The sequence below is a fragment of the Pristiophorus japonicus genome, chromosome 5, assembly GCF_044704955.1.
Source record: "Pristiophorus japonicus isolate sPriJap1 chromosome 5, sPriJap1.hap1, whole genome shotgun sequence".
Classification (NCBI taxonomy): domain Eukaryota; kingdom Metazoa; phylum Chordata; class Chondrichthyes; family Pristiophoridae; genus Pristiophorus; species Pristiophorus japonicus.
In genome coordinates, this window is record NC_091981.1 from 99,170,010 (window position 1) to 99,191,882 (window position 21,873).

The 21,873-nt window shown below is 45.7% G+C and overlaps 1 protein-coding gene across 1 annotated transcript in view; it reads left to right on the top strand.

Annotated features, from left to right (window-relative positions):
- Window positions 1-7,325: 7,325 nt before the first annotated feature.
- pde11al (phosphodiesterase 11a, like) overlaps window positions 7,326-21,873 on the top strand; it is a 461,489-nt gene continuing 446,941 nt past the window's right edge. The window contains exon 1 of the mRNA XM_070879912.1: window positions 7,326-8,105. Within this exon, the coding sequence (XP_070736013.1) occupies window positions 7,326-8,105 (780 nt within the window). The remainder of the gene's footprint in view (window positions 8,106-21,873) is intronic.

The window sequence follows — 21,873 nt, forward strand, 5'->3', positions numbered from 1 at the left end:
TCAGACAAAAATTGACACAGAGCCAAAGAAGGAGACATTAAGACAGGTGACCTAAAGCTTGGTCTAAGAGGTAGATTTTAAGGAACATCATAAAGGAATAGAGAAATCCGGAGAGGTTTAGGGAGGGCCCAGGCAGCTGAAGGCACATCAGCCAGTGGAGGAGTGAAGGAAATCGGGGAAGCACAAGAGGCCAGAATTGGAGGAACGCAGAGTTCTTGGAGGGTTGTGGGGCTGGATGAGGTTACAGAGATAGGGATGGGCGAGGCCGTGGAGAGATTTGAACAGATGGCCAAGCATTTTAAATTTGAGGATATTTTGAGCACATTGGCTGCTGAAACCCTCGCCTTTGTTATGTCCAGATTTTTCTATTTCAACACTTTGCTGTCCGACCTTCCAGCTTCCACCTTTCCTGAACCTAATCTCATCCAAAACACTGCTGGCTATATCTTAACTCTCACCAAACCCCATTCACCCATCACCCCTCTGCTCGCTGACTTATATTGGCTCTATTCTTATTCAGCCTTGAGAGACTCCTGTGCAGTAAAACCCAAGTTCTCTATATCACCAGTCAGAGTATTCAAGAGAGGAATTCCAACTGGGCTCAAGCACTCTAATGCTGTGGAATTCCTGTACATTTTACGGTGGTTCTGCAAAGTAGTTGGACACCATTGTATAGATCCACAGATTGGACTCCTTTGCAATCCACACCAGGTCTTGCAGTGAGCTTTGCACATTCTCAAATAACTATATGGAACACTGGTGCTGAGTACAGCCTTCCTTTATATTGATTTCTGCTGTGTATTTCCTTGTATTACATCAATCTGAATAATCTGTGAAGTCTTAAAAGTTGATTGATGGTGGGTGAGATCCTGATAATGTATTTTGTATTTATTCTCTATTCCAAGTTGCCTTGAGAAGGCGGTAATAGGCCACCTTCGACAACTGTGTCTCTTGCTAACTCACTTCAAAAGTTATTCAGAGTCAACAACATAGGGCTCAATTTTCCCCAATTAGCTGCGCTGTTTTTTGGCGTGCACTGTTTTTTTTGTAGTAAATTCAAATTTCCATGTTTCCCCAAAGTTTCTGAGCTAGTGTAATTCACTTCGGTAGGATTTTTTTAAGCTAAGATGTTTTACCTCATTGGGGGCTTAACCTGTCAACCGTGCCAATTCCGGCCATTTAAGCAAGTTTGGCCAGCTCCGATTTACTCCAATTTTTCTTAGGACGGCGTATGTAACCACTTTGGAAAAACCTTCTGGGCAGTTAACAAAATCGGTACAGGTAAGAGAATCAGTGCAGCAGATCCAGTTCCACGGCCCGATCAGCAGCAGCAGAGAGGGAGAGAGAGGGGGAGAGGGGAGGGGGGGGGCGGTGGCGGGGAGAGGAGAGGGGGGCAGGGAGGAGAGGAGAGAGGAGAGAGGAGAGAGGGGCGAAGGTGGGAGGCCTTTTGGCCAGGGTTAGGAGTGGTACCCAGCACCGGGAGAGGATGGAAGCCGTTCGGCCAGGGTTAGGAATGGCAACCGGTCACCGGGTAGAGGAGGGAGGAGGGAGGCATTTCAGCCGGGGTTAGGAGCAGCACCCAGCACTGGGAGGGGGGGATAGACGTTTGGCATAAACTCTTTAATAATTTAATGCTGGTAAGTTGCTGCAATATGTAAAGTACTTGTGCAGGTTGCTGTGAGCTGGTCAGAATGTGTTCTATGTTTCACTTCCCAGTCTCAGCCCACAGTGTGTCCCTCGTTATCCTGGCAACCCGATCTTTTTGGCACAGATCTTAGGCTCCACCCCCAAAGCTAAACGGCAGGCTAGGCAGCGCCAAAATCAACAATTCAAACGGGGAAAGTTGGATGAATTTTTTTGGTGTTGCTGGGCCCCAAAAAAACATGCGTAACTCTTGAAGTATGCCTAAAAACGGCTTTGGGGAAAATTGAGCCCATAGTGTGGAACTGGAGTCACATGTAAAACAGGTGGAGATGGCAGATTCCATTTGCTGAAGGGCATTAATGAACAATCCAGTGTCTATCATAGTCATTTTCTGGTGTTAATTCACATTACCGGATTTATTGAATTCAATTTCAGAACTTGATTTTAACTCAACCTCTGGGCTGCTTGTCCAAAAGCATAACCATTTTTTTTTACTGTAACCCTTACACGTTTTACAGTTTGTGCTGGTCTAAAAACATATCACACTGGATATTGTGACAAGCAGAAGTAGGATTTTGGAAGATTATCTGATACAAAATCAGAATTACTATTGCCACTGATATAAATGAGATATGTGGTTCTGCAAAGTAGTTGAACACCACTGTATAGATCCACATATTGGACTCCTTTGCAAATGTTAGATACGAATGAGGTATGAATAGATCAATTTGAAGTGAATTTAAAGATAATAATGAAATGGAGAACCATGGGTCTGTGTCCAAGTTAAATGAATTAAATATTACAAAAATTACATTTAGAATTTCATTAAACCACCAGCTCTGACATCAAAATCTTTTCTATATCGCTAATACAATTATAAATTAATATAATCAAGTAAATGATGCATTTATTTAATCAGATTGCTTAAGTATGCAAAGTTTTTAGAAATAATTTAATGAGAGGTCAGGCATCCTTGATGTTAATCTTCTGTCTACTTTATACATTTACTATATCTGTAATTAATCTAATCTCAATCAGACTATCTGGAAATTGAATTGCAGCCATTTGTAGTATTTAAGTAAATTATTAATGAACAGTTTACCATACTGTATTGTAAAGGACATTCTTTAGAATATTTTTTTCAAGATTAAATGATTTCACCATTCAAAAAGAATTTATATTAAAGGCATCTACATTATACATATCACTTTGAGACCAGGAGTCACAGAGAATAATATGGGATCGACAACTGAGTTATTCTAGCACCCTTCTTTGATCAGGGAAAGCAGAGTCCTGCACAACTTAGTTTGTAAACAGACACAGTAATGCATGCCAGTTAAATGTGAATGCTAACAGACAGTTGACCTTCTGCCAAGGTTTGAATTGTGCAGTTTAAAAAGTTTAGACTTCCTGGGTAATTTTGAAAATGTATTCTGCAGCAGCGTGCAATTATACTGCAACCAGTATGAGCCGAAGTATTATGACAGTACCTTTAACAGGTCGCCTCACACTGCTTTCCTCAATGTGATTCGGGTGTCTGCAGACCGGAATTACGAAACTCAATTGGTGCCAATACAAAGCAATTTAAGAGGGAGACCAGTCAATTCATTGTGTCGGCTCTTTGCTGGAGCAATCCAAATTAAATCCCAGACGTTGCTCATTCCCCGTAGCCCCGTGTCTGCATCCAATGTTTGTCCACTTTTCCCTTGAAAGATATAATGGTTTCCGTCTCAACTACACCTGGTTACGAAGCATTCCATAGCCCAACAACTCTGCCTAAAGGTTTAGGCTTCATATCACCGCAAACTGTGCAGCAGAACAAAACCTAGCAGTTAATGTTCTACTCCGAGTGTTTAATTCTCATTTGGTATCTCTTTATCCCTGCACTTTTTCTCATGTTTAGAAACATAGAAACATAGAAAATAGTTGCAGGAGTAGGCCATTCGGCCCTTCGAGCCTGCACCATCATTCAATAAGATCATGGCTGATCATTCCTTCAGTACCCCTTTCCTGCTTTCTCTCCATACCCCTTGATCCCCTTAACCGTAAGGGCCATATCTAACTCCCCCTTGAATATATCCAATGAACTGGCATCAACAACTCTCTGCGGCAGGGAATTCCACAGGTCAACAACTCTCTGAGTGAAGAAGTTTCTCCCCATCTCAGTCCTAAACGGCCTACCCCTTATCTTAAGACCAAGTCCCCTGGTTCTGGACTTCCCCAACATGGAGAACATTCTTCCCGCATCTAACCTGTCCAGTCCCGTCAGAATCTTATATGTTTCTATGAGATCCCCTCTCATCCTTCTAAACACCAGTGAATAAAGGTCCAGTTGATCCAGTCTCTCCTCATATGACAGCCCAGCCATCCCTGGAATCAGTCTGGTGAACCTTCGCTGCACTCCCTCAATAGCAAGAATGTCCTTCCTCAGACTAGGAGACCAAAACTGAACACAATATTCCAGGTGAGGCCTCACTAAGGCCCTGTACAACTGCAGTAAGACCTCCTGTCTTCAAGTGTGCTCCTATATTCAAATCCCCTAGCTATGGAGGTCAACATACCATTTGCCTTCTTTACCGCCTGCTGTACCTGCGTGCCCACTTTCAGTGACTGATGAACCATGACATCCAGGTCTCGTTGCACCTCCCCTTTTTCTAGTCTGCCGCCATTCAGATAATATTCTGCCTTCATGTTTTTGCCCCCAAAATGGATAACCTCACATTTATCCACATTATACTGCATCTGCCGTGTATTTGCCCACTCACCTAATCTGTCCAAATCACCCTGCAGCCTCTTAGCGCCCTCCTCACAGCTCACACTGCCACCCAGTTTAATGTCATCCGCAAACTTGGAGATATTACACTCTATTCCTTCATCCAAATCGTTAATGTATATTGTAAAGAGTTGGGGTCCCAGCACTGAGCCCTGCGGCACCTCACTAGTAACTGCCTGCCTTTCTGAAAAGGACCCGTTTATCTCGACTCTCTGCTTCCTGTCTGCCAACTAGTTCTCTATCCATGTCAGTACATTACCCCCAATAACATGCACTTTGATTTTGTACACCAATCTCTTGTGCGGGACCTTGTCAAAAACCTTTTGAAAGTCCAAATACACCACATCCACTGGTTCTCCCTTGTCCACTCTACTAGTTACATCCTCAAAAAATTCCAGTAGATTCGTCAAGTTTAGAAGTCAGAGAACCAGTGAACGGATTCAACAGACAGGAAAGCCTCTCCTAGAAAATTACCTTACACTGAACCTGCTCAGGATAAATGCTTAATAATCCCAACCCTTGGTATCCACACTCCATTCCCTTAATTTCTACACACCCTTCTTAATGTCCATATCCATCCTTTTTAATGTCACAATTGGCACGATTTATTTATGTGTATTGAATAACTAACCGCAGAGCTCACGTGTACTGGCCTTGTATCGATACCAATGTTTGCGGAGTGCTTGGATTTCAGAATAAAATTCTGCAGCCCAGATTGCTTTAAAACCTGCGTCAATCTGCAAAGATACAGGAGCGGTTTCAGTATTGGGTCAAGTAGGGAGTGGTACAGCCATAGAATTCGATTGTGTGACTCAAGGTCAAATACATTTTAAAAAAGTTACTACGGCTTGAACGGATTCAATTAAAAGGTTTTAATTAGCTGTAAAGGAAGAAATTAAAAAGCGTCATTAGAGAGATGAATTGGGGGGTTGATGTCCTGGGAGTGAGGAGAAGGGGACTTATTAAAATATTTGATAGGCAGTATTTCCTCTCAGGGGAATCCGCCTGACGTATGAACAATGGGAGAAAATCAATAGTAATTAAAGAGAGTCTAGATCAGCTTTAATAGTCCTGAAGTGGCTGATTTTCAAAGCTGATGATGGGAAAGATCCCTGGCGATTTACTTTTCCACTGCCTGGCATCTCCTCAATCTCCACTGTCCTCAGTGAACTGCGCCAGGTCGAATAGCCCTCCCGGCAAAATCTTGAGCAAATGGAACAAGCCCACTCTATTAGGTGGCGGTTCTGTAACCTTACCTAGGGACAGGCAGGCAAATGTTCTGTTTCCCTGACCCACTATTGTAGGCTTGACGTCAATAACTGTATCTAATGGCAACCTGGATTGTGCCTATTAATAACTGACAGCCGGAGTCGGGAGACAGGAGGCGCGGCGGAGCTGAGCACCCAGGAGTTCAACCGGTAATCAATCGTGTGAGCACTGTGTGACACGGTGTATTGTCCAGATAGACAGCTCTGGCACAGTCTATCTGTGTCCTGCCTTTTTGGGCCACTTCTTGGTTTCAATGTTAAGCTTGTTGCGATTAGGGAGGGTGACATCGCTGACTGACCGTGGTCCCATTCTCCACTTATAATTCAAGCTAACCGACATTAAAGCCAAATTAAAGTTGTAATATTTATATTGTTTCAATGTTTTATTTAATTGTAATGTTTCTAAAGATTAAAAAAGCCAAATTACCAGTCCAGTACATGTATTGCAATAAAAATATTAAACGGAATGTAAATGTGTATTTGCTGCAATAAAACATACTCATTCTCAGAACAGGTCCACCTTTAAAAACGGACAAGTAACTTCAGCACTCCAAAGTAGCCAAGAGCACCTGTCCTTTGAGTCTTGTGAACATCACGTGACTCGCTAAGCCACTCAAAATAAACAGCTCAACACTCTTTTTGTAGAAATGTAAATCAAATGCCCCCTTTTGGTGAGGGCACTAGCACCCACAAATTAACAATTTAAACTTTAACGAAACCTCAAATCAAATTAAAATTTGGTTGCCGAGGGTGATGATGCACTCCAGTCCCTTTGGCGTCCACCTCTCGCGGATGGCCGCGAGTGTACCAGTGGACACCGCATGCTCCATCTCCAGGGACACTCTGGCTCGAACGTAACCACGGAAGAGAGGCAGGCAGTTGGGCTGAACGATCCCCTCGACCGCCTGCTGCCTGGACCAGTTAATGACCACTTTGGCCATGCCCAGGAGCAGTGCACCTGTCCTTTGTCCTGTAAATACCCATCACACCTGATATTACTCTATTGACAATGTTTTAAAGACAATTCAAATCGTCAGTTGGACGGGCTGGATGTGAATTTTTAAACGGCAGTGGAATCCGTCTCTATAAACTTTGCAGTCATGATTTAGTTTGTTTAAGATGTATGAGTATCACAGCAGTTAAATAGCAGCGAGAGCTCGGTGCAGCGTTTCTTTCCCAGTCCTGTGTGTCACCGGTTTTGTAGCATTGACTGAGACAATTAATGATAACTCTTCTTTCCACTGTGATTTGACTGGGTAATAAATGACTGAAGGAACCACATTTCTGGGCCAAGTCGGGGTTATCGGACTGGCCCCTGGGGTGCGCCCTATCTCCAATAGGCAAAGCTTGTTCCTGACCAATTCACAACTGCTTTAGGCTCCGGGGCTCGTTAATTTACATTGCGGAATCGACAGAGCTTCAACAGAGCTTCTTGCCACTTCAACAGGATTGAAGCGTGAAGCGGAGATGTCACTTCCAGGGAATGCCAGCAGATAAAGAGTGAGCAGCATTTGGCAGCGCCGACCCCTCGCTCGAGGATCGTTGCCTTCAGCGCCTCGGAAGAAGCTCCAAGTTATTTTGGATCAGTAGGGGCAGCTCAGTCAGGGCGAGGAACTTCCCAGCACTGGATTGGAAACACCATGGCCACCATCGGATTTTCGGACGTGGAAGCTTTCCTGGATCGCCACCCCGATTTCTTTGAGGACTACCTGCTGAGAAAGGGTAAGCGCGAGTCGGTAAACAAGTGGTTGAAGGAACACAAAGCTGCCAAAGTTTCTGGCTCGGCTGGGGAGGAGAAGCACAGCGCGGGCAGGGAGCCGGGCGGCAGCTCCCGAGCTGACGGGATGCACAGGCGATCGTCCCAGAAGGAGCTCCGGAGAAGTTTCGCCAGATCGCGGGCCATGACATCGCACCGGACCTATGATGAGCATGTCTTCCTGAGGGCTCACGATTCTGTCTCCAGCACCGGCAGGAGAGCCCTCCTGAGAAAAGCCAGCTCCCTGCCCCCTACCACAGCCCACATATTGAGTGCTCTCTTGGAGTCCAGGGTGAACATCCCTCAGTATGCCTCTGCGGCCATCGATTACAAATACAAGCTCAAGGAATCCAACGAGAAGGAATTCTTCCTGGAGCTTGTAAAGGACATCTCGAACGATTTGGACCTGACCAGCTTGAGCTACAAGATCCTCATAAACGTGTGTATTATGGTGGGCGCAGATCGCTGCTCCCTGTTTCTGGTGGAGGGCCCCCCCCAGAAAAAGAAGCTGGTCTCAAAGTTCTTCGACGTTCACTCTGGGACCACGGTGGTGCCTTCCTCCAGCACGGAGAACTCCAACGAGGTGCAGGTGCCTTGGGGGAAAGGAATCATTGGGTATGTGGCTGAACACGGGGAAATCGTCAACATACCTGACGCCTATCAGGTAAACATTACGTTCTGTTTGCATTCCCGAACATTTTCACTTTTTCACTCAAAGGTGGCTTGTTTTGTCACCTTTTTTCTGATCGGTGTGAGGTGTAGCTCAGTGGGCAGCACTCTCGCCACTCTCGTGGATTCACGTCCCACTCCAGATACTTGAACACAAAAATCTAGGCTGACACTCCAGTGCTGTGTTGAGGGAGTGCTGGACTGTTGGAGGTGCCATCTTTCAGATGAGATGTTAAATTGTGGCCCGATCTGTTAAGTCCTGACTCTAATGTATTGACTTACACAGACAAATGCTGAAGTCAAGGTCACTCAGGACCTGCACCTTTAATTCCAGCTCTCCAGTGATGCACTTGCCTGAGACCTCTCTGGGACAGGTATGGAGTGTCTCCTGCAAGTGCACCCCTGGTGGTAAGGTATGCTTATTGTTACAGATCATATCCAGTTACAGTCATGTATAGCATGGTAAGATACAGTTAGATACAGTAATGTGAGATACATGACATCACCCTCCCCCAAGGTCTTATTGCCTTTATAGATTCAGTCTCTCAGGTGGTCTGCGCTCTCACGTGGTGCGTCTTTGTTGTGGTTCAGTTGTTTGCCTTGGTGCCTGTTTTTCGTTCGATGTGATTGCTGGTATCTCGCCTGGGCTGTCTGTTGAGACTGCCCTTTCCTCAGGTTGTTCCACCTGTCTGACAACCAGGTGTGGTGTGAGTTTCACATTGTAGTCTGCCTCTGGTTCTTCAGTGTTATCAATGAATCTACTTTTTACTTGGTCTACATGCCTCCGGCAGGTTTGGCCACTGTCCATTTGTACAACCAGTAGCCTGTTTCCCTCTTTGTCTGTTACTGTCCCTGCAAACCATTTGGGACCCTGGCCATAATTTAGCACAAACACTTTGTCCCCTATCTCATTCCACCTCCCCCTCGAATTTCGGTCATGGTACTCAGTTAGCTTTTGATGCTTAGCCTCAACAATTTCATGCATGTCTGGGAGGATTAATGAGAGCCTGGTCTTTAAGGTTCGTTTCATCAATAGTTGCGTGGGGGGAACCCCAGTCAACGAATGCGGACGAGATCTGTATGCCAGCAGCAGTCGCGACAGGTGGCTCTGCAGCGTGGGACCTTGGATTCTGAGCATGCCTTGTTTAATGATCTGCACTGCTCGCTCCGCCTGGCCATTGGAGGCTGGTTTGAAAGGTGCCATCTTAACGTGATTTATACCGTGGTCAACTATAAAATCTTGAAATTCTGCACTGGTGAAGCACGGACCATTATTACTGACCAATATGTCAGGAATGCCGTGCATTGCAAACATGGTTCTAAGGCTCTCCACAGTGGTGGAGGTGGTGCTCAAGTTTAAAATGGTGCACTCGATCCATTTTGAAGATGCATCAACGACTACGAGGAACATTTTGCCCGTGAATGGGCCCGCATAGTCTACATGCATCCGCGACCACGGTTTGGTGGGCCAGGGCCAGGGGCTTAGGGGGGCCTCCCTGGGGACATTACTGAGTTGGGCACAAATGGTGCACCGACGGACGCAGAGCTCCAAGTCCGCATCAATGCCAGGCCACCAGACATGAGATCTGGCTATGGCCTTCATAAGGATGATCCCCGGGTGCTCGCGATGGAGCTCCCGGACAAACGCCTCCCTGCCTCGTAAGGGCATAACTACTCGGCTGCCCCACATCAGGCAGTCTGCCTGTAGTGAGAGTTCATGCATGTGCCTATGGAAGGGTTTGACTTCCTCGGGGCAGGCATCGCAAGCCTCTGCCCAGTCACTGGTTAAAACGCATCTTTTAACTAGAGATAACGTGGAGTCGCTGATCGTTCAGGCTCTGATTTGACGAGCCGTCATGGGCGAACCTGTGGATTCAAAGGCATTGATTGCCATGACCATCTCACAGTTCTGTTCATCGGACCTTCTGTGGTCACCAGGGGTAGCCTGCTAAGCGCGTCAGTACAGTTGTCTGTGCCTGGTCTGTGCCTTATCGTATAGTCGTAAGCCGCCAGCATGAGTGCCCACCGCTGAATGCGCGCCGAGACATTGGCGTTGATTGCCTTGCACTCGGATAGTAGGGACGTGAGGGGTTTGTGGTTGGTTTCTAATGCAAACTTGGCCCCGAAAAGGTATTGGTGCATCTTTTTGACACCGTACACGCACGCGAGCACCTCCTTCTCAACCATACCGTACCCGCGCTCCGCCCGCGAAAGTGACCTGGAGGCATAAGCAATGGGCTGCAATTTACCCGCATCATTGAAGTGCTGTAAAATGCACCCGACCCCGTACGCTGATGCATCACATATAAGGACTAACTTTTTACCTGGGTCAAAAAAGGCTAAAACACTCTTGGAACATAGAAGGTTGCGTGCCTTATTGAAGGCGCGTTCTTGGGCGTCCCCCCAAAACCAATCGCACCCCTTTCTGAGTAGCATGTGGAGAGGCTCCAGCAGCGTGCTCAAGTTCTGCATAAAGTTCCCAAAGTAATTGAGTAGCCTGAGAAAGGCGCGCAGTTCCGAGACATTCCGGGGCCTGGGTGCCAGGCGAATTGCTTCGGTTTTGGATTTGGTTGGGAGGATTCCATCAGCGGCAATCTTTCTGCCCAAAAATTCAACCTCAGGCGCGAGAAACAGACACTTGGATTTCTTAACTCTTAGGCCTACCCGATCCAATCGACTTAGTACTTCCTCCAAATTGCGGAGATGAGAGTCGGTGTCCCTGCCCGTGATGAGTATGTCATCTTGAAACACAACCGTCCCCGGGATGGACTTGAGCAGACTCTCCATGTTGTGCTGGAATATAGCAGCTGCCGACCTGATGCCGAATGGGCATCGATTGTACACAACAAGGCCTCGATGTGTGTTGATGGTGGTGAGTAGCTTCGACTCTTCGGTCAGTTCTTGCGTCATATACGCAGATGTGAGGTCAAGTTTCGAGAAAAGTTTTCCTCCAGCCAACGTGGCAAATAGGTCCTCCGCTCTTGGCAGCGGGTATTGGTCCTGTAGGGAGACTCTGTTTATGGTAGACTTGTAATCCCCACAGATTCGCACGGATCCATCAGGCTTCATGACGGGGACGATGGGGTTTGCCCAGTCGCTGAATTCCACAGGAGAAATTATGCCTTCCCGCAGAAGCCGGTCCAGTTCATTTTCAATCTTTTCCCTCATCACATAAGGCAGAGCTCTAGCCTTGTGATGGACTGGTCTGGCATTCTGTGTGATGTAGATTCTAACTTTAGCCCCTTTGAAGGTGCCCACACCTGGCTGAAAGAGATGTTCAAAATGGCTTAGAACTGTTAAGCAGGAGGTCCGTTCCTCTGACGACATGGTGTGAACATCATCCCATTTCCAATTAAGTTCTGCTAGCCAGCTTCTCCCCAACAGGGCTGTGAGATCCCCAGGGACAATCCACAGGGAAAGTCGGTGCACCATCCCTTTGTGTGTGACTGAGAGCATGGCACTGCCACGGACTGGGACGATTTCTTTAGTATAGGTCCTTAATTTGGTGTCGATCTTTGTGAGTTTAGGTCTGTTGCTTTTGTGCGGCCACAGCTGTTCAAATTGTTGAACACTCATGAGGGATTGACTGGCCCCCGTGTCCAGTTCCATGTTGACGGGTATCCCATTGAGTAGAACCCTCATCATAATTGGAGGCATCTTGGTGTAAGAACAGTGGACACTGATCGTGTTAACCCGCTGTACCTCGGCATCCCATGCACTGTTCCAACCGTCTTCTGGTCCGCTTTCCGACCCTTCCGATTCGTATACCAGCCGAGCTGCTGTTTTTCTGCACATGCGAGCCAGATGCCCTGTGTAGTTGCAGTTTCTGCAAACGGCATGCTGAAATCGAATCACCCTGGTTGAGTGCCTTCCCCCACATCTCCAACACAGACCGTTTCCATTGTTTCCGAAGGATGAGCTGCATCTGGCTGATCTCCCTTGAGCTTCTCTCAATCTGTTGTTGATTGCTCGCATTGTGGGTTGATGAAGTGTGATCGGCCGTTCATGTGGCCCTTGATTTTGATGGCTTCTGGCGCCACTGTCTGCTGTTGTAGGCCTGTTCTCCTGCCTTTGTCTGTGTGTGGGGGGGTAGCGGTTTGTTTCACAATGTGAACCCCTTGTTCTGATGCCTCGTTGGTTGTCGTACCCGAAGTATAGATCAGCCTTATTTCTTCTTCGCCTGCCAAGAACGTCTGTGCGAACAGTACTGCTGCCTCTAGAGTCAAGTTCTTAGTCTCTATAAGCTTTCGGAATATGCTTGCGTGGCCTATTCCTTCAGTAAAAAAGTCTCTCAGTACTTCTCTCCTTAGTTCATCGGGGAACTCACATGAACTAGCCAGCCTCTGAAGTTCCGCCACAAAGTCGCGTATGCTTTGGCCCACACAGCATCTGTAGTTGTAGAACCTGTGTCTGGCCATGTGTAGGCTGCTCGCTGGCTACAGGTGGTCTCTCACCAGTGTGCTCAACTCCTCAACTGACTTGCTTGCTGGTTTCTCGGGTGCCAGCAGGTCTTTCATAAGAACATAACACAATAAGAATTAAGAACAGGAGTAGGCCATCTCGCCCCTTGAGCCAGCTCCGCCATTCAACAAGATCATGGCTGATCTGGCCGTGGACTCAGCTCCACTTAGCCGCCCGTTCCCGTAACCCTTAATTCCCTTATTGGTTAAAAATCTATCTATCTGTGACTTGAATACATTCAATGAGCTAGCCTCAACTACCTCCTTGGGCAGAGAATTCCACAGATTCACAACCCTCTGGGAGAAGAAATTCCTTCTCAACTTGGTTTTAAATTGGCTCCCCCGTATTTTGAGGTTGTGCCCCCTAGTTCTAGTCTCCCCGACCAGTGGAAACAACCTCTCTGCCTCTATCTTGTCTATCCCTTTCATTATTTTAAATGTTTCTATAAGATTCCCCCTCATCTTCTGAACTCCAACGAGTAAAGACCCACTCTACTCAATCTATTATCATAAGGTAACCCCCTCATCTCCGGAATCAGCCTCGTGAATCGTCTCTGTACCCCCTCCAAAGCTAGTATAACTTTCCTCAAGTAAGGTGACCAAAACTGCACGCAGTACTCCAGGTGTGGCCTCACCAATACCCTATACAGTTGCAGAAGGACCTCCCTGCTTTTGTATTCCATCCCTCTCGCAATGAAGGCCAACATTCTATTTGCCTTCCTGATTACCTGCTGCATCTGCAAACTATCTTTTTGGGATTCATGCACAAAGACCCCCAGGTCCCTCTGCACTGCAGCATGTTGTAATTTCTCCCCATTCAAATAATATTCCCTTTTACTGTTTTTTTCCCCTAGGTGGATGACCTCACACTTTCCGACATTGTATTCCATCTGCCAAACCTTAGCCCATTCGCTTAACCTAACTAAATCTCTTTACACCCTTTCTGTATTCTCTACACAACCCGCTTTCCCACTAATCTTTGTGTCATCTGCAAATTTTGTTACACTGCACTCTGTCCCCTCTTCCAGGTCATCTATGTATATTGCAAACAGTTGTGGTCCCAGCACACCACTAACTGCCGATTTCCAACCCGAAAAGGACCCATTTATCCTGACTCTCTCCTTTCTGTTCGCCAGCCAATTCTCTATCCATGCTAATACATTTCCTCTGACTCCGCATACCTTTATCTTCTGCAGTAACCTTTTGTGTGGCACCTTATCGAATGCCTTTTGGAAATCTAAATACACCACATCCATTGGTACACCTCTATCCACCATGCTCGTTATATCCTCAAAGAATTCCAGTAAATTAGTTAAACATGATTTCCCCTTCATGAATCCATGCTGCGTCTGCTTGATTGCACTATTCCAATCTAGATGTCCCGCTATTTCTTCCTTAATGATAGTTTCAAGCATTTTCCCCACTACAGATGTTAAACTAACCAGCCTATAATTACCTGCCTTTTGTCTGCCCCCTTTTTTAAACAGAGGCGTTACATTAGCTGCTTTCCAATCCGCTGGTACCTCCCCAGAGTCCAGAGACTTTTGATAGATTATAACGAATGCATCTGCTATAACTTCCGCCATCTCTTTTAATACCCTGGGATGCATTTCATCAGGACCAGGGGACTTGTCTACCTTGAGTCCCATTAGCCTGGCCAGCACTACCCCCCTAGTGATAGTGATTGTCTCAAGGTCCTCCCTTCCCACATTCCTGTGACCAGCAATTTTTGGCATGGTTTTTGTGTCTTCTACTGTGAAGACCGAAGCAAAATAATTGTTTTAGGTCTCCGCCATTTCCACATTTCCCATTATTAAATCCCCCTTCTCATTTTCTAAGAGACCAACATTTACTTTAGTCACTCTTTTCCGTTTTATATATCTGTAAAAGCTTTTACTATCCGTTTTTATGTTTTGCGCAAGTTTACCTTCGTAATCTATCTTTCCTTTCTTTATTAAAGCGTATGTTTTCGAGCCACAGCTGGTCAAGAGATGGGCTCTTCTCTTGTCTGCCTTATCGTCGCCCAGCCATTCTTTGGTCACAAAGCTTTGCTGGAGCCTTTCTATAACGTCATCCCAATTGTCTCCAGCATTGTATTTCTCATCGGAGCTGTTGGTAGCCATTCTGTGGATTCTGTGATCCCGTAACTCGTCGCTGCTGTTATGTCCTGACTCTAATGTACTGACTTACACGAGACACATGCTGAAGTCAAGGTCACTCAGGACCTGCACCTTTAATTCCAGCTCTCCAGTGCTGCACTTGCCTGAGACCTCTCTTTATATACCTCAGTGGGACAGGTATGGAGTGTCTCGTGCAAGTACACCCCTGGTGGTAAGAATGCTTATTGTTCCAGGTCATATCCAGTTACAGTCATGTATAGCATGGTAAGATACAGTTATATACAGTAATGTGAGATACATGACACTATCTGCCTTCTCAGGTGGATGTAAAAGATCCTATGGCACTATTTCGACAGAAGAGCAGGGGTGTTATCCCTGGTGTCCTGGCCACTATTTATCCCTCAACCAATATCACAAACAATTATCTGGTCACTATCACATTACTGCAGCTACAAATTGGCTGCCATGTTTCCCACATTACAACAGTATCTACACTTCAAAAAAAGTACTTCATTGGCTGTAAAGTGCTTTGGAACATCCAGTGATCATGAAAGGCACTGTATAAATGAAAGTCATTTTTCTTTTCTTAGTTTAATACCACCTATTCTAAAATTGAATCAAAGTTTTGTTCTCCCATTAGTTTTTTGGGATGCTATAATGAATTAACATAATAAGGCTGAAGCTGATTATTTAAAACATTGAAAACTCTATAAGAGTGGCAAACACCCATTGTGCAGGACAGCACCAAAGCCCAAAGAGGGAAATTTTAACCCCAAAAAGGGTGGGATGTAAACATTTTTAAAATCTCAAACTCGGACCCAACCCACCTACTTTCGATTTTAATGGAAGCTGAATGGGGGGGCAACCAACCCGTACCCAGGCGGTGGGTAGGCCATTTAAATATTTTAATGAGGCAGTGTGACTCAGATTTTATATGTAAACCGGGCTGGCTGGGTTTCCTGTCAAGGGCCACGACCAGAGCAAATTCAGGATCAATACCTTATCAAATGATCCTAGACCCATCCCAAAATATCTTCCTAGTATTAAAAGAAAATTATACTTTGCAGGCTGCAGATGATTTTTATAGCATCCTACCTGTCATCATCAGTTAAATGCATTGAAACTGCAACTTGTAGGTAGGATTAAAATGATCAGTGTTACATGTGACACAGAGAGAATTTTGATAGCTTAAAGGTCGGCAAAGGCCATTCAAAGGGGGAGAATTTCTCAGGTTGCCAAAATGTAGTGGCAATGTAAATGATTCAAAAAACTGTTTTACCCTGTCACTGCACAGTGACCAGAGCAGTTCTTCCCACTAATGTCTGGCAAAAGTATGTATTCAATGGGCTAGAATTTCCTAACAACCCGCTAGTGCCTGATTGACGCCCAAAAGATCACTAAGATTCCCAAGATTATTGCCGGCGAAAAGTGTCCCAAAAAAAAAGAAAAAATCCGCCCAGCAAAAAAAATGGATGTTGCACCCCGATTCTCGGCGAAAAAGTGGAATTTAGGGTTGATTGGGCGGTTCTTAAAGAAAATGGGCGACAATTAATAAATGTACTAAAAATTTACCTCGAGGCTGCGGGTTGGGCCTAGGAGGAGAAAAACACTAAAAATATTTTCTCAAAAAAATAACATAAAAAAATCATAAAAACATTCTCAGGACCCTTTTAACTTAAATTACCACAATAGAATTTACAAATAATGTGTAAAAAATCAATTACTTATCTTTTTCGTGCAGAGCTACTCACCTACCGCCCAACTCCGCTGATTCTCATGGGTGTTTTTTTATATACCGTATATACTCGCGTATCATGCGACTTTTGAAGACCTAAATTGTAACCTAAATTTGGGGGGTAGCATGATACGCGAGATACAAAATTTGCGGGTGTGAAGTGCTGGCCAAGATTAGGCTGTTAGGCTGTTAAGCAGACCGTATCCATTTATGGTAAGTCAAATAGTACATATGTATATCAAGTAAAGATGATTTTGATAAAACTGCTGTTTTACTTTCTGATACACATGTAATGTTTACGCTTTCCAAATCAGCTTTCCAAACAACCGTAAAATGTGTCTTTTCACGCCCTGTAGTTTTGATAAAAATACTTTTCTCGCCGACTTTATTAACGGTTGAGTTTGATGACATACCAAATTCACGGGTGTCTCATCCATGTTTCCAATGCACGATAACTTATAGTTGTTAGCTTTGCGATGTTTGATTACAAATGTTTGAAAACTAGTCACTTTTTCTTCTAATTCTTTTGGGAGTTTCTGTGCAATTTTTGTTTTTCTTCTTAACACAAAGTCATGTCTTTTCATGAACCGCGTACACCATCCGGGACTTGCAGTAAACACACGAATGCCCATTTTTCTTGCTTCTCGTAAAGCATAAAGTCTTATTTTAGATCGTGACCCGCGATTTGCGCATTTATAGGAAGGAGTTTCCTTCAATTTTTCTTTTTGTTTTCTCCAGTTTCGGACACAGCTTTCTCCGACACCAAACTTTGTTCCGCTTGTTACGTGTTGGGTACTTGTTAAACTTGTTTGAAAGCCTAGCCTAGTGTCATCTGGTATCTCAAAAAAGTGACTCGCATGATACATGAGATATATGATAAAATCATGTTTTGGGGACGAAAATTTAGGGGTCGCATGATATGTGAGATCGTAGGATACGCGAGTATATACGGTACTTACCTACGGGTCACCGCTGAGCCAAATATCGTGCCATGGCGATCTGTGGATGGTGCACGCAGGCAGTCCACTCCCCAGCGGTACCTCGAAACCGCCGGTGTAACTCAGCTGGGCAAATTCTCGCCGACCCGGTTATCACCCAAAACAGCCGATACCGCCAAGAAACCGGGCAGTGAGCCACTGCAAATTCTAGCACAATGTCTTTTTAAGGAAAGAAACAACTTTTGTGCGATTTTAAGACTCAATTTTTTTCTAATTACTTGACAGTCACAGATATTCTCGTACAAATATTAATGCAGGTCTAGATTTCATCAATAAATAAAAGCAATAATAAACTCCAAGGCATGCATGTGTTGGGAATGTTAATATGCCAGGGACTGTCTGGGCACAAGTCCAGTGCTGAAACAATTGCTGGGCCCTGATTTAGCATGCTATAGAAGGATTCATTAGATCGTGAGTTGGCAGTATTTTAATCAAAATATATGATTTGCATTTAAAATATTGAAAAAGAGCTGACCAACAATTGTAAGAGAAGATGTGCAGAAACAGCAATTGGAATTCTAATCAAATGCTAAAAGCCAACATTGAAAGCAATAATTTTCTATTTTTCAGTACAAAAATGAGAACTGCATATTTTCATTTTCATTTCCGACCAGATAACACATGGAAATGCGTAATTTTGAAACTTTATTTATGAGATTGCAATTTCGTTAGATAATGAAAACATAGTCAATTCTAACAGACCCATAAGAATGATAAATCAATAACACTTCTTAAGCAGCGAATGAGCCACATAACTGATTTACAAGGACAGCCCCTAAATATACAAAGAAGGCAATAAACAAGGTAGTATCTAACTGAAAGAATGAATATAATGTCAGGACTTGGAGGACTTGGCAAGAGGTCTGGAAGAAGTTGAATGACTTAAAATAGAACACAAAAGACAAGTATAAATATTACAGTAAGGCAGCAGCAGAGAACAGATATGGGCTCTGTTACACACAGTTAGGTCAAGAAGAGCGGCTAGATCAGGAACTTTATCCCTAAGTAAGGGGAGCATGTAAGGAAGCAAATGTAATTGTAATGGGTAATATCTATTTACCAGAGATTTGATACTGAATCTACAGAATGTTGCGAAAATTAGTCGTCAGATCAGTAGCAAACAAGGATCAATAGTCTTCTGGCACTTTCTGACATTACACCACTTCCACTTGTTGGCTTTTTCATCAACAATAGCCAAAAAGAAAAAGTAGGGCCCTCTGTGTGCCTAAAACAGAAGTTTTGCAACACCACGATAATCAATTGTAGGGTTCCTACTACCTCAGCAATGATCTAACGTGTGTCCTTTATTAATTCAATGTTTTCAATTACGTTTGTGCCATCCAGAGGGATATTGTAAAGCCATAATTGATATTTAAAATATGGATTCATAATGGGCATAAAACTATTAATATGTATCCCATATCCACTTTTGCTGTGGATTCAAGGTTACATGAATAGAGGTAATTGATTATGATAATGTCTACTTGTAAAGTAAACATATTGGCCGGAATTTTAATTTGGAGGTGCAATGCGATCGGGAAACCTGGGAGAATGGTTTTCTCCATGGCCCTTCCAACTTTATCAGCAGCGCCTGATTAACATTTTGAATCATTGTTTCCTGTCACAGCCAGCCAGATGGAAAGGCTGGAGATTGGAGGGAGATAGTCGGGTGCTGCAGATCAGAAGGGATCAGAGGCTGGAGGGGAGGTCGTGGGTCAGAATGCCAGATGGAGGATTGGAGCTCAATGTGGGGGGGGGGGGGGTTGGAAGGCTGGAGGGGGGGGATTGTGGGCTGGGGATCGGAGGCCTGGGAGGAGTGGTTGGTCAGAGGCTGGCGGGGGTATTGTGGCTCAGGGATTGGAGGCCGGAGGGGGGATCAGCAGCCGGGGATCGGAAGCTGGAGGGGGGATCAGAGGCTGGGTAGGGTGTCTGAAGACCAGTGGGGTGATCTGAAGTCTTGTGGGGGGTTTAGAGGCCTCAAGGGGGAGATCAGATGTGATTGGAAGGTTAGGGCGGACGGGGGGGGGGAGGGGTGGAGGGGCAGTGTATGATCACAGGGGTTGGTGAGTCAGGAATGCTAGATCCAGCAGATAAGTGGAAAGGCACTTACCTCCTGGATCCAGCAGTCCTCGCCTTCCTTTAGTTCAGGGCTTGTTTGCTGTAAAGGAGTTCCGAGTAGAGCGCTTGCTTTGGGAGTCTCGTGTCTGCCATGCGAACGATGTGGCCTGCCCAGTGGAGCTGATCAAGTGTGGTCAGTGCTTCAATGCTGGGGATGTTGGCCTCGTCGAGGACGCTAATGTTGGTGCGTCTGTCCTCTCGGGATTTGTAGGATCTTGCGGAAACATCGTTGATGATATTTCTCCAGCGACTTGAGGTGTCTACTGTACATGGTCCACGTCTCTGAGCCATACAGGAGGGCAGGTACCCTTGGTGGCTGTTTTGAGGGCCTGGTCTTCAAACACTTTTCCTCAGGCAGCCGAAGGCTGCACTGGCGCACTGGCGGTGTTGAATCTCATCGTCAATGTCTGCTCTTGTTGAGAAGAGGCTCCCGAGGTGTGGGAAATGGTCCATGTTGTCCAGGGCCGCGTCATGGATCTTGATGACTGGGGGGCCAGTGCTGTGCGATGAGGACAGGCTGGTGGAGGACCTTAGTCTTACAGATGTTTAGCATAAGGCCCATGCTTTCATATGCCTCAGTAAATACGTTGACTATATCCTGGAGTTCAGTCTCTGTATGTGCGTAGACGCAGGTGCCGTCCGTGTACTGTAGCTCGACAACAGAGATTGGAGTGGTCTTGGACCTGGCCTGGAGGTGGCGAAGGTTGAACAGGTTCCCCACTGGTTCTGTAGTTTAGTTCCACTCCAGCGGGGAGCTTGTTGACTGTGAGGTGGAGCATGGTAGCACCCGGCAGCTCACGGCAAACGAGCCAAAGGTGGCAGAGGAAACGTTACAGGGACACCCTCAAAGCCTCCCTGAAAAAGTGCAACATTCTCACTGACACCTGGCCAAAGACCGCCCTAAATGGAGGAAGTTCATCTGGGAGGGAGCTGAGCACATCGCCGAGAGCATGCAGAAATCAAGCGCAGGCTGCAGAAAGAGCATGCGGCAAACCTGTCCGACCCACCCTTTCCCTCAACAACTATCTGTCCCACCTGCGACAGAGACTGTGGTATCTCGTATTGGACTGTTCAGCCACCTAAGGACTCATTTTAAGAGTGGAAGCAAGTCTTCCTCGATTCTGAGGGACTGCCTATGATGATGATTAGTTCAGGGGTTCCCTGAGGCCTGGGAAACCTGTCCGCTGTCAGTTAAATTTAAAATAATGGATCACCATAAGGCACGCAGCCTCATTATAATATTTAAAGTGCCAACCCGCCCCTGAGAGCGGGTTGGCTGCCTGCCCCTGTTACGTATAGAATAACTCCACAAGACTGTACATCTTAAGCTAAAACTGTTGTGACCTTGGTCTCTTTATTATAACTCCAGAGTGAGGAGGCAGCATGGTAGACTGCCTTTTATACCTGCTTACCCAGGGTGTGCAGGTGACCCTTGGGTCACCCACAGGTGTGCCCCCCTGGTGGCAAGTTTTACACATTGGTAATGTTTACATACATAACATCACTCCCCCTCAAAGTCCTATGTACAAATTATTTACAAGTTGAGGCGTTCCGGGGCTCTGCGTTTCCAGGTTGATCACCTGAGTTGAAGTCCTGGCATGGGTGAGTTGGTCGGATCTTTGCTGCACTGCGGTGTGGCTGGTCTGATCGGACTGTCGGGCATGGTGGGTTCATCCTCGTGGTTGACCGTGAGGTCGATTGCTGGTTGAGTGTGTGTGTGTGGATCAATGATGGTAATATCCTCTTCAAACTGTTCTTGGTTGTCAGTGAACCGCAGTTTGGTCTGATCCAAGTGCTTTCTGCACGTTTGTCCATTCAAAAGTTTGACAACAAACACTTTATTCCCCTCTTTGGCTAACACAGTGCCAGCAACCTATTTGGGACCATGACCATAATTAAGAACAAACACAGGGTCATTCACCTTAATGTCACGTGATACATCCGCACGATCGTGGTACATGTTATGCCGGCGACGCAGGGTTTCTACATGATCATTGAGATCCGGGTGAACTAAGGAGAGCCTGGTTTTGAGTGCTCCGTTCATTAGCAATTCTGCAAGGGGAACCCCAGTAAGCGAGTGAGGTCGCGTGCAGTAGCTGAGCAGAATCCGAGATAACCGGGTCTGCAGAGAAACAATTGGCATGCGTCTCAAGCTCTGCTTGATGGTTTGGACTGCCCATTCCGCTTGACCATTGGAAACGGGCTGAAACAACGCAGACCTGACATGCTTGATGCCATTGCAGGTCATGAACTCGTTGAATTCCAAGCTGGTGAAGCATGGTCCATTGTCACTAACAAGGACGTCGGGCAAAACATGGATGGCGAACATGGC